We start from the raw sequence: 13844 nt of genomic DNA, 5'->3' as shown, positions 1-13844 counted from the left end.
CATTTTTCGTTAATTGTTTGCATTTGTTTGTACATGTTTATTTTATTTAATTAATGAAAAATACAAAAAAAATGCATTTGCATCTAGGGTCTAATTTTTTATTTTAAGAATTAATTAGTAATTAAGTTATTTTACAAAAAAAAAAAGAGAGAAAATCACAAAAATAGTTTAATTTGCATTCTAATTTCGATTTTGAGTAGTTTTTCCTTTTAATTTGTTGGTTAATTAATTTTGATAATTTTTATTTAGGTTTAATTAGTGTTTTTCAGGTTAATTTGGGTTTTAGGATTTAACTTTGATTTTAGTTTAATTTCAAAAAAAAAGAGAAGAAAAGGAATTAAAATAGAAATAGGAGGAAATTGGAAAGGGAAAAGAATTAGAATCAGATTCTGGGCTAGTCTCATATCAATTAAGCTAGGCCCAGTCCGTTTTCCCTTGTAACCCGTTAAGCGAAGCCCAACCCGTCCCTGTTAACCCGACTCGGCCCCAAATTATAACATAAATGAACGGACAGCCCTAATCTCCCAACTCAAGAAACGCGACTGTTCTTCTTCTCCAAAGAAAATCAAATCAGCACCAAATTCGTCCCAAAAATCGCCAAAATTCAGGCGAGTGAATCCCAAATCCCTAACCCACGCGTTCCCCCCATCCCTCCTCTTACCGTTCTAACGGTTTCTGACGCCAAGATTCCCCTCTCCTCTCACTTGCTCAATTTGAGTTATATCTCACGATTGGAAGTTTCTGGGGACGAGATGCTGGATGAGTGTGAGGCGTTGGATTGATTTCACTCAATCCGAGCCCCACATTCATCAAGGATGCGTCTTCAAAAGGAGCCTTATCCGATTTTGAGAGGGGACTCTGGAAAAAAATTTGGAAAAAAAAGTTGAAAGGTTTCTTAAAAACTCCTGGTTTTCTGATTTTATTTTCTTCTTTTAAGAGTTCTTTCAAAGTTTAAGAGAAGCATATACAATTTTTTTTATTGTCTGAGTCCGGCTTTGAGTTCCAAAGAGATGAAAAAGATGAATTGAAGTTCAAGCTTGGTTTTCTATTGTTGTCCTGCTGAGTCGCTGCTGAACCTCGCTAGTACTCGAAGGTAGAAGGCGTATTATTAAGGCTGTAATTATTAACAGAAGTTTGCGACTTCAGGTTTGATTTTCTTTTTTTCCCCATGTAACTCTATTATTTTTTTTAAAAATGTTCTTGAGCTGTGCATTCTGTCTAGAATGGTTCTATGATTGGATTTCTTGCTGGTGAATCTCTTCTCAGTGGTGTGATGTATTTGAGTATGTTCAGTTAGTAAAGTTGAGTTTGAGGGGGTGCCCTCTATGCTTATATGATTTAGCTGTTATTATGACGTCGAGTTTTCATTTGAGTCAAATTTCGTCGTTTTCAAATGAACGTTTGCTTTCAGCCTTGAGATGGTATGAACTCTTGAAGGTGTCACACTGATGTTATCATTGGTTCTAGTTTCATAATAGGGATCAGTCCCAGTTTAAATGACCAGTTCAACTGGTGCTTGTGTTGCTTTGGCTATATACGACATGTTGATGCTCAAAGTAATCTGCTCGAATCTACTGTTTTATCTCAACATGTTTGACATGATCACTGAGTAGTTTCCCTTTTCCCTTGATTCCATGACCATTTTCGCATGTTCTGCTGGTTTGAAGTTGCTGAGATTACCCTGTTAATGTTCGCTTTTGTGGTTGTCCGAGTTAATCAGTTGTTCTTTCTTGCTGCGGCTCTGTTTGCATTATGACCGAGTTTCAAGTTTGAGTTATAAGTCCATTGGGTTGCTGTTTGGTGAAACTCCATTTCAGATCACTTGTAGGAAAATCAGTAGTGCCAAGCTTTCTAAATTCCACTTCGTTTGGTCTGGACAGTCGTGGGTACCGGATTTGTTTTTTTTTTTGTGCATTTTCAGTGGTTTGGCCAACCTCATTTTCATTAGTTTGGCCAGCCTTCCTGCTAAGAACAGTGGAGTACCATTTCTATGCCAACTAAGATTTGGGAGTTGAATCTTGTTAAGTTGATTAGCATATGTTCAACTTCTATTCAATTGAATAATCACCAAGTGGTGTTTTGTTCTGTTGGCATTGTTCTTCCCTGATAATTTAGTCACTAATAATATTATATTGCTTTTGTTGGATTTGTTTGGTGCACATGAAAGTAGGACTCGATGTATTTTTAGGGTGAATTTCTCATTGCAATCCATATGTGGACTTTCATGATTTTTGCTACACAGACATGTTATGCAGATACTTGGTTTTCTCTTGGGTAATGACAATGGTAGCACTGCCAAGTATATTCGGAGGCATCATTTGGTGAAAGTGCTTCTCTTGGCTGTTAACGATTTTAACCCAGATTGTGGACTTGCTTCTTGAGTGTGTTGAATTGTCATATAGGCCAGGCTGATGGCATCAGGCTTAGGGAGGATATCCACAACGCTCATGGTTATCGGTTCTTAGATCAGTTTGCTTTAATCTCGCAAAAGGGTCAAGGTGATAAGAAATCCCATTTGAATTAGCTGAGGCGTGCCATATTCGACAACAAAATAGTTATGGCCCTCACGAGTTAGTATAGAAACCTTTAAGTAGAATATTTTGAGGTGCGCTATGCCAAACAAAAATGACAATTGCGTGGCCCTCGTTTTAATTAGCTTTAACTCAACCTTAGAACACGGGGCGTGCCATTTAGCGAATTTTCACGGCCCTCGCAAAGTGCAAACGCGTAGTTACTTTAGGCGCGTGTTTAATAATATTACTCTCCTAAATTCGGGTGCGCATTTATGTGACCCAAATCCAAATCTCAACGATGTTAAGATATGTCAAAAACCACGGGTGCATTTATGTGACGTGGTTCGAGAAAGGTTTTAACGACGTTGCAATTCTCTTTAAAAATAATAATAAAAGCGGCTAAAAGTTAAAATTTGCACATAGGTTCATAATTGTTTAAAATCAGATAATTAAGCCAAATATAGCGGTTGAGCGACCGTGCTAGAACCACGGAACTCGGGAATGCCTAACACCTTCTCCCGGGTTAACAGAATTCCTTATCCGGATTTCTGGTTCGCGGACTGTTAAACAGAGTCAACTTTTTCCTCGATTCGGGATTCAACCGGTGACTTGGGGCACCATAAATCTCCCAAGTGGCGACCCTGAATCTCTTAATAAACGAATCCCGATTCGATTGTCCTTTAATTGGAAAAACTCCTTTATTTTATACCCTTCCGGGGGTGTAGTAAGAAAAAAGGAGGTGTGACAATGTGAATGTGTGATGCCTACAAAATGATTAGGACCCTCTTTATATAGTAGAGGAATCCTATTTATGGTATAATTCTAATTACAAAAGCAAATCCTATGATAGACTAAATAACCGGTCCTGACTCGATACGTTCCGAGATTTCCGCCACAATCCTTGCCCAATCACGGATATCTCGGCTTTCTGTTATACGACCTAGCAGGCTTCCTTCGATCTCGCTCGATCTCTTACTCGCTTCGGTCTCGATCACGGCTGGTCTCGATCTTGATCGGCCATTGATCCACGAGCTTACCAATCCATCTCCGTACCATGATTCGATATAACCGAAACCGAGCCTTGATCTGTCACCCCGATTTGGGTTAGTCATACAAAATTAGGCGAGTCCGATTTTGACCGTATACAATAATTAATAGAAATTTCAACCTTGAGAAACTTTGCCATTGACAAGTTGAAATTAGTTTTTCATGGATATATACATTTTTAGTTTAAAGGTCGGCTAAAAAGAGGAGTATCCATTTAGTAGAAAAGGTAATTACCACATAGTTTTATAATCAAAATGACATGTCATAATGTGATTTTTAGGAACCAATTTTTATTTTATTTTTTTTGATAAAGAGTTGAATTACAAGTTATCTTCTCTTTTGTACTTCAACTGTGTGATGATAACTAAGACGTAGAACTTGATAAACCAAGTAAACGTGTTCCACAAGTTTTAAAGCCCTAAAGCTAGCTTTCACAAAGATACCACTTCTTTGCCAGGGATCAATTATCCCTTTGCCTAGATAACTAATTTCTGGACGCACTGCTTAGCCAGATCCTTTACAATTCTTCAGTTCCATATAGAAGCTGTCATTCCTCAAGTTAATAGCTCTAACAGAAGAAACAAAATTACTCTAGGCAATATTTGAAATGATATTCGTGATTAACTTCAACACCTACAGAATCTATCTATGATCTTACGTACATAGAAGAATTTAGTGCATTAATGTTACTTTGTCCATCATCATGACCCTGACAGTTTCTTCTAAAAGCCAGCAACAAAATCTTCCATGCATGACCTGTATGTTTGCATCCCTGGGACTTTCTTGGCCAACTCCAACCCCATAGACATCCACCTCTTTGCTTCATCCATATTCCCCATCCTCACTGGGATTGCTGCTCTGTTCCATGCTGTCATGGCTAGCCATTTCGCTTCTTCAACTGGATATTCTCCTTCCTTCAAACCCACCATTATCCTATATGCTTGCTTGTACGTTTCCATTGTTGCATCGTCATTGCTATCAGCTCCATGGATGCTTCTTAGACAAACAAGTTTCCTCAGTATGAGTGCCACACTTTCATAATCAGGCGAAGATGAGGCCAGGAGTATGGAGAGGCAGGTGCTTAATGCAAAGGTCGCTACTTCGTGGTTGGAACGTGGTCCTTGTGAAGCGTCAATGCCAATCTGAAGTAGATGATTTGGATTGCAACATTTTGAATTTGCAAAACGCTTAATAAGGAGGAGCTGTTGACTTCCTGTGTCATCAAGCCTTGAATACAGATCAAAAGCACACCAAGTGTACATAAACAAGAGTTTAGGCTCAATGATGGCCTCTAACTTGTCATATTCCGTTGAGCTTGACATTAACATCTGCATCAAGCATCACATGACAATGAAAATTATAGTCTAGAGAAAACCATGTCTTGAAGATCATGAACGTAATAGCTCCATAATCAGGCGGCTAAGAAATTTCAATCAGATAAGAACCAAAATAACAAACGACAAAGTAATAAAATGTGAAAGTCAAATAAATGGAAGAAGAAATATCCATTGATCGAAATTGGTTACCTTTCCTGCTCTGTCTAGCAAAGAAATAGCTTCCTTCACTTCATTTTCCAGTAATGTACTCTTTCTTTGCCTCTCATCTGAGATTATTGCAGACACGGTCATAATCAGTGATTTGCATACCATTACATGGTTCCCTTCTTTCTCTTCATCGATTGAAGCACCATAAAACTCCGATGCCAATCTAAAGAACTCTGCAGATAGTGCATGTTGGTCCTCCTGCCCCGTTTTAACACCGGAATTCCATGCATTCACTGAAAACCAGTTCCTTTCCCGTCTCCCAATCTCGCCTTTCCCAAAAAATTTGTCAGCACCTAGTTCAGATAGCCGAGTATGAGCTCGTTTCATCTGCTTTAGGATATCAGAATCATTCTGAGGACCCTGAGATAGAGTCGTGACTAAAGTCCTGAAAACTACAACCTCAGTTGTTGGCATCTGTTTCCCTGTGGGGTAGAAATTCAAGAGAAGCGACAGAGAAGCAACAGTAACTGGATGACAACGACAGACAATAGCTTCATGAGCAGCTAGAGAGAGGAATTCAGTGGTGAAGTCAAGGCGACTTGGCATTGCCTGCAGCTGAGAGATAGCACCATCGGGTTCGTTCTTTTGCAGGTAGATCTTAAACTGCCATATTCATGTATATCTCAAAATTCAGATAGCCAAACAATTAGGAGCATCAATTGAATACATAGATATTCAGGGAGGGGAGAGCAATCACACCTTCAAGAAGGTACTTGCTATATTTGGTTCAAGCTGCAAAAGAGGAAAAGTATCAGATCAAGTTAACGAGAGAAAATGTGATTAATTTTTTGAATGCACCTTCTCTGCCTCGTTTATGTATTCCTGAGCACGATCTAACTGTGAAACGGCCATATAGCAGAGGCATAAAACTCTAAATCCCTTTGCTCTGAGATTTCTGCTCTCTATGTCAGAAGGGCTATAAAGCAAAGATTTTTCAAATATCTCAGCACTGGTCTGGAAATCTTTTGACCGGAAGTGTTCTGCTGCACTGTGGAAGAATCAAAAGTTGATGTTAAATGATAAATAGAAAGCATTGCCACTTCATAAATACATTTGCAATTACGTAAAGAACCAAAAAGAAAGTTTTGATCAATGCTTTCCTTTTTCCTTTTTATGATTCCATTCTCTGCCAAGCTGTGGAATTTAGGGGTTAGGGCTGAAGCAGTCAAGATTGAAATCTTTCAGAGAGTATATCCATTTCACATATTACCAATAAGAAATACTAGTAACAATTATGATAGACTGCTAGTAACTGCCAAAGGCTTGCTATTTGTAATACAATAACTATGCTTCAAGCCCAACTAGTCGAGATCCACTATATGAATCCTCAATAACCATTCTGCTATATTTGCGTCCTTTTTAATAATAAGGCATTAATTGAATCGAGAATGCAACTCCTTTTATTCAATGCTTGAATTCATGACTTCAAGTTCTATGTGACTATCAGAATATGAAAGATGTATTCAGCAGGAAAGCAAAAAACAATTGAATATACCAGTTCCAAAGAAGAGCATGCATAGCTGTTCTCTCTTTGGAAGTATCCTCTCCACTCAAGAGCGTCAGAATCCTGTCATCAGACACCAGGTCCGATACCACCTTTGCCCTCAATCTGGCCTCTTCACCAGCACCAGCAGGATCCCCTAGTACCTTACTCACCACCCTAATTGCTGCACCAGCACTAACATGGCACCTTCCAAGTAGTCCTAGAAACACTCCCTTCACTGTTGCTGCTCCAGCAGCCCCCACAACTTGAAAGTATGATTCAACAGCCGATACCCAAACTCCTTCAGGAATCCCCTTATCCACTACCATTCCTCTTAGCTCCTTCTCCGCTTCCCCGAACCTCCTTAATCCCAGCCATGCTTTCATTGCCAACACACTAAGACTCGGATGCTGATCCTTCTCACCGTTTCTCAAAACCTTCACACATTTCAACACGCTCTCGAATTCATCTCTCTGCAAATGAACCGCTGCCAAAAACCTAAGCGTCTTCGATCTCAGTTCCTTCAAAGCTAACGTGTCCTCTGTCCTCTTCACAACTGTCAAACCCCTTTCACACAATTCCAGTGCATCATTCATCAGTCTCAATGCTTCATTCACTCCAGAAACTTCATTTTTCGATAGTATTGCTTTTCCAAATGTCAAATACTGATTAGCTAAAGCTTTATAGTTCTCCGCAACAGCGAAGAGCATGCTTTTCGATCGACTCAATAGAGCGACCGCTAAATTTCTATCAGAGACTTCCCAAGCTGTACGTGATCGAGCAATATTTAGATCTAACAGAAACCTTTTCTCTTCATTTTCTGAAATAGTACTGATTTCAACTTTCGATAACAGATCCGTAGCTTTCTCGAAGCAATAGTTAGCGTGTTCGAATTTTCGAAGATCGTGCCAAATAAGACCTGTTTTATAGAAGAAGGACGCAGATTTAATAGCCGGCGAGGGGATACCTGAGACGTCACAGGCGAGGAAGAGGAGGTCAGCTGATACTTGACGCAGCTTTGCGTGTTCCTCATCGATTTTATGACCCCAAGTTTTAAAACCGGCAGCATTTGAAAGATCGACACAAGCATTCCAAAGGCGGTAGGATAGTTTCCAAATGTGGAGCTTGACGGAGTTAGGGTAAGGAGAGAGGGAATTCAGCTGAGAGATACTACGCCGGAGATCGGTGGAGAAGGAATCCGGCAAGGCAGTTCCAGGTACGTGTTTCTCGATATCTTTGATTGATGATTCGATTTGGGAGCATAGTTGACTGTGAAGGTCGTTTTGACCTCCCCGGAGCTCCGGCGTAGAGATCTCGTCAATTTTCATATTTGTGAGCGATGGTTACTGGGAAATTTGAAATGAGAGCAACGTAGTCGCGGTTTGTTTTGGAGGGAAATGGGAAAATATAGAATGAATTAACCCATCACTTTATAACTTGACTTTTTTTGTTACTTCTAGCTTTTATTATCAACTAGTTAATTCATATAAAATTACCAAGACATACAAATCAAAGAAAAATTAATTGTTGATGAGCGAAGGAAAAACATTAATTCCAACACTGTAACTTAAAGTATTTGTTAAACAAGGAGATGAGATTTTAAAATATAAATTCTGAAAGTAGTACAAAAATGTAGAAATGGCATGGTGTAGCCACTATTTAAGGTGGTATTTATTTTTTATCCAGCAATTCTAATGTTGAGCAAAAATAGCCACTGCCCTATTAAAATTAATATGAAAAGATATTTTTACCCTTTCTTCCCTTGCTTTTCTTCCCAAACCCTTGCTTCTCTCTCCGTGCCTTCTCCATAACTGTTGCATTATGTTGAGGCGGCGGAGCCTATCTACACAGTCATTCTAATGCACATCGTTTGTAAGCATTCATTAAAAGACAAGCTCTTTAACAGAACTTTTCAATATTCATGGTTCAAAAGTTAGTAACAGAACTTTGTAAGTAGGGTGTAGACCATATGCTCTCCTTGCATGGTTCGGTTGGAAAGCACAAAACAAAAGAAAAAAAATAATGATTTCAATTCATAGCCAAAGAATAATGTCGCAGACTCTCCCAAATTTAAATCTTTTAACTTTGATTTTCAAGTTCAAAAGTTAAGGACAGACATCAGTTACAAGTTCAAAACTTAAGGACAATAGGTCCTTAACTTTGATTTCCAAGTTGTAAAGTTAAGGACAGGCAGTCCTTAACTTTGAGTTTCAGTTTCAAAAGTTAAGGACAGGCAGTCCTTAACTTATAGTTTCAAGTTCAAAACTTAAGGACATGCAGTCCTTAAGTTATTGTTTCAAGTTCAAAACTTAAGGACATGCCGTCCTTAAGTTATTGTTTCAAGTTCAAAACTTAAGGACATGCAGTCCTTAACTTTGAGTTTAAAGTTCAAAAGTTTAGGACAGACAGTCCTTAACTTACAGTTACATGTTCAAAAGTTAAGGACAAGCAGTACTTAACTTACGGTTACAAGTTCAAAAGTTAAGGATAATAGGTCCTTAACTTTGACTTACAAGTTCAAAAGTTAAGGACGCTTGGTCTTGAAGTTTGAGTTCCAAGTTCAAAACTTAAGGACATGTAACCTTGAAGTCCCGGACTTAGAGTTCCAAGTTCAAAAGTTAAGGACATGTAGTCCTGAAGTCCTGAACTTAGAGTTTCAAGTTCAAAAGTTAAGGACATGTAGTCCTGAAGTTAAGGACATGAGCAGAAGGGTATTTTTGTCCGAGCAGTTAAAGTTTATTAAACCAGTGGCTAAAGACTAAAGACATTTAAAACGCTGGCTTTAAAATAAAGACATAAGCTGTTAGTGGCTATCTATGCACATCGCCCTACAAAAATCCAAATAAGCAAAAGTCGTGGATGTACTGAAAATGAGAAGAAAGGAATAAAGAAAAAATGATAAATTATATTATTTGTAAATGTGCATCCGTACTTGTGGGGACAAGCGCTAAAGATGTCACAATGTGTTTCTAAATTGTTGCTTATGAGGTGTTATGTAATTTTATAAAATCTTGTTTTCAAAACTTGTTGGCAAAATAACACTTAAGGAAATTCTTATAAGTTTTATTAAAACTTATTTGTTGATAAGAGAATAAAATGCTTGAGTGCTAAATATATGTTTTTATGAAAAACTTTATCTTTTGAAATTTCAACAAAGGAAGCACTTATTGTATCTTAAGATTGATGTTAATTGCTAAAGACTTTCACATGAAAAAGATTATTTATTTGATTTTGTTCAAATGGTTTGTATTGACTATGAAAATCATGAATTGAAAAAATATATCCTTTGAGGCAATTATGCTATGAATCTAATTTTGATATGTCAAATATTTTGGGAGTTATTAGTGGAGATCACAGAGATTGGTTCGAATGTTGTGTTCGTTACCATGAAACTACACGTACCGGTATAGGGACACATTCCAAGGAAAAGCCGAGGATTTTGGGATAAAATCCTCCATTGAGAGGGAAAATGATCATTACTTAAAGTAATGGGGTTAAGTCGACTTGTACGACACTACGGAAAGCCGCCCAGACAAGTAAGGTCAAATACTTATTGCTAGGATGATCACCTAATAGTTATTCATTATATCGGTGTCGCTATAGTACTCCCGGTGAAAGGCAAAAGAGAACTTTCTTATGTTTAGGCCTAAGGAACCAAAAATGGTTTCAATGACTTAATGAGATTGAAATGGTTTTATATGATTGACTTAATGAGATAGAAATAGTTTTATATAATTTTTATTAAAATCATGGGTTGATAGAGACGTTCTAAAACTTTATACCATGGCTTACATCTTGTCTTTTATTGAAAATGATAAAGAGCGTGATTTATATAACAGTTTATCACTTTATGTCTAATATTGGTTGTATTAGTATTGTAAAATTTTGTCCCTACTTGAGTTAGAGAGAGTCTATGACACTTATTGAGTACTGTTGTGGCGTTCTTAGCCCTTAGGGCCTCCCCTCCAGAGCTCCACTTATTTTACATGTTTCAGGATGAGGAATGATATGTGGCATGCGGTCAGGGTTAGGATGACTCTCTTTATGAGGTATATGGTGAGGCACCACTCCTATTTCATGGTAGACATCATGTTATTTTCTTAATTTATGCTAGTTGGGTATTAGCCCAAGTATTTAATTCTATTCTTTGGTATAGAGGCTCCATAGATAGTTGTAAAAATTTTTAGTAATAGGGTTGTACACGACATACATGAAAGGATACTTATTTTACTTAGTCTTATTGTTATGATTATGAGAGGCTTCATGTATTGTTGAATTTGAAAAATATTCCATCATTTAACTTGAATATATATATATATATATTCCAAAGAGCTTCCGTAGTTAAATTGGTTTTCATGCATATGGTTTGGATGCATCACATGGGTTGGTTCGCTCGAGTCGGATGGTGTGTCGGGTGCCACTCACGTGAATTTGGGTCGTGACAAACTTGGTATCAGAGCACTAGGTTCTAAGTTGAGTCCTAGGAAGTCTATGGAGCCGTGTCAAGTAGAGTCCCTCTTATTAGTGTGTTGCCGGCCACACTTATATCGGGGAGGCTACAAGGACATTTAAGTAGTTTCACTTTTTTCTTACTCCAGATCGTGCTTTGTGCCTAAAGTGAAAGACATGGTTCTCGGGTGTATTGACTACCTGACGTGGTAGATACAGAAGTGACGCACAAAACTCAAGGTTCAAGATATTACACGTGCTCCTTGAAAAATAGCCCGGAAGGATCGAACTATCCATTAATGGATTAAATGATGGGTTAAGTTGAGAACATATTTAAAAGTGATACAGTCAAGATGTACAACTGTGATGAGCAAGAATCATATGTCGAATTCTGAGTACTCACGGAAAAGAAAATGAGGTGACGATGTCAGCTGGTACTGTTGGAATGGTGTCAGAACTCACGAAAGATTGTACTGAAGGTTGAAAAAAATGGGTAATACTTATATAACAATGTTTTTAAATTGTAGATCAAGATATTGGAACAGCCCTTTGCTATGACAATCACTATTTACTAGTACAACAAAGGAACGAATAAATAAAAAAGGAAACACAATGGTTTCAAGATATATGGGAAGGTTGTACCTCAAATTATCGTGATATGTGTCGAGGAATGATAAAAATTAAAGTGATAAGAGAATGTGAATCAACCAAGTTCATACCGAGCACCTTGTGACTCATATTCAGGACCAATTTGGGATAATGTCAAGAATGACCAAAAGTATCTTTTTTTTTAAAAAAAAAAAGGGTAGGTGAACTTTGAATACCTCCTAGATGTCATGTGATACAAATAAAATTCAATCTTCAATGATGCACACTGAGGTATGTGAACTTAAATGGATAAGTTAAAAAGTGTTCATGCATGATATGCACAAAAGGTGTAACCTTAAAAGATTTGAAGAAGTGAATAAGTTGCCAAAGGAGGTGAAGTGATGTGGAAAAATAACCTTGAGTTTTTCTAATTGGTATATGCTTTTTTTGTCCTTTTGAATGGTGGGAATTAAGAATTTTCAAAGGTAAGCTCCAAAGCACCTCTACATGTGTCAAGGGGAGTTGTTAACTTGTTATTTTGATGGAACCTTAAGATTTAAGAGGAATAAATATTTAAAATGATGTATCAGGCCAAATTGGAGTTTCAGGCGGATTATGAATATTGCACATGTAGTTTAAAACTTAAGAACTTGCAAGCGATAGCGGTGCAGGTGTGAAGTTGATGCGTTACAAGTGATCCAAGGCTACATAGTGATGCCACACGAATCCTAACATGTTATCTACTGCAACGAGATTGAAGACACCTCGAGATATGAAGGTAATTATCATACAAATAATTAAGTACCCACAAGTAGAATCCATGAATAATGTGAAAACAAGGAGGTAATATTAATTGCACGATGAATGATGATGTGAAGGTGTGATATTGACTATAATAAAAAAAAAGGGGGGGGGGGGGTTATGATGATGTCATGAAGAAGATTGCACGTTTCTTACCTTTAGCATTATGAAAATAGTGTATGTTATGAAAAGTTATATGAAAGTTATGCGGTTTTAGCCTGAGGCAGTTGTATTTACCAAAAATATATTTGAGCATGGACTGAAGGAAAAGATACTAGAAAAAGATTTTTTAAAGTAAAATGGGCACGAAAAATGATATGCTAACTTTATTGTTTTTGTAAGGACATGAAGTACTTGGCAACATGAGTTGCGGCTAGAAGTGCCATGATACTTGGGTACGAGAAAGGTAACAATTTTTCTTCTATTGTCAGAATAGTAGGCACTACTAAGTGTAATTACAAAAATAAAAGTCAAGGCTTCATGGAAATTTGAAATGGTGAATTATGATTTTGAGTTGGGAATAAATAACTTGTAGTAGTATATAGACGTGTATATAATTATATGAAATTGAGTACCAATTTAATTAAATCTTCGAGTATCATGTTCGAGCTTTAGATTTGGGTTTTACGCCTAAGTGGGGGAGCATCAGAGCAAGTAGAAGTCACCTTAAGTGTGATGGTTGGAAAAATAAAATCGAGAAATTTTTATTCATAAAAGAAAGATGAAGGAAAAATCTTCGGTAAGATTCCTGATGAAATGAGTAAATTGTCATACAGTGCTGGTATAGGGATCACATACTTATATCGATTAATAGGTACGGTATTCAATATTGGGGCTATTAAAAGGTACTATCTAATAGTAAAATATTTTATGGGCTGCTTGAATAGATTCTTATAACTTTGGAGCATGTGTCGCTTGAATTAAATTCAAGCAATGGCGAAGATGAGGAAATATGTTGGTCACATGTTGCACTTAGTAGAACAAATGAAGGTTATAAATGAGGATAAAGTATGTGAACACTTGCTATGAAGTGAGGCAAGAAAAGGTTATATTATGCGTATTCCCAAATACGAAATACTTTTGCAAACCAAAATAATATGATCCACTAAGAAGCACGGGGTCAGAAAAGAAAAAAAAAAAGAAACTAAATGCTGCAAGTATTATCTTTATAGCATTTTCACTTGGGAATTGAAAGCCTAAAATGCATGGTAGTATTCTTATGGTAGGCATAATGGCAAATATAACTTAAATTTCTGGCAAGAAAATATCACAAAGAACTTGGTGATATCGATTAATTGGTTAAGGTTAAGAAAATAAAAATATGTACAGTGATATTCGAGAATGAATGAAAGCTTGTGCCATGAAAGGGAAGGAAGTGGATTGAACATTTTTCAGAGAGCGGACTTATTAGCAAACGTA

The 13844-nt window shown here is 37.2% G+C and overlaps 1 protein-coding gene across 1 annotated transcript; it reads right to left on the bottom strand.

Annotated features, from left to right (window-relative positions):
• Positions 1-4129: 4129 nt before the first annotated feature.
• On the bottom strand, positions 4130-7979 carry LOC109207760 (TPR repeat-containing protein ZIP4). The gene is made up of 5 exons (XM_019370743.1): positions 6600-7979; positions 5903-6092; positions 5804-5836; positions 5087-5707; positions 4130-4888 (listed from the first exon to the last, which is right to left on the bottom strand). Exons 1-5 carry the CDS (start codon positions 7913-7915, stop codon positions 4283-4285), a joined length of 2766 nt encoding a protein of 921 aa, XP_019226288.1. The 5' UTR covers positions 7916-7979; the 3' UTR covers positions 4130-4282.
• Between the last annotated feature and the right edge of the window lie 5865 nt (positions 7980-13844).

Source organism: Nicotiana attenuata, unplaced genomic scaffold, assembly GCF_001879085.1.
Source record: "Nicotiana attenuata strain UT unplaced genomic scaffold, NIATTr2, whole genome shotgun sequence".
Classification (NCBI taxonomy): Eukaryota; Viridiplantae; Streptophyta; class Magnoliopsida; order Solanales; family Solanaceae; genus Nicotiana; species Nicotiana attenuata.
The sequence above is the reverse complement of the archived record's forward strand: the minus strand, read 5'-3'. Positions and strand labels throughout refer to the sequence as shown.

Coding starts and splice junctions, on each gene's coding strand:
- LOC109207760 (XM_019370743.1), bottom strand. CDS start 7,915: ATGAAAATTGACGAGATCTCTACGCCGGAGCTCCGGGGAGGTCAAAAC. Junction 6,093..6,599: donor CATGCTCTTCTTTGGAACTG/GTATATTCAATT, acceptor ATTCTTCCACAG/TGCAGCAGAACACTTCCGGT. Junction 4,889..5,086: donor TGCTAGACAGAGCAGGAAAG/GTAACCAATTTC, acceptor TGCTTGATGCAG/ATGTTAATGTCAAGCTCAAC.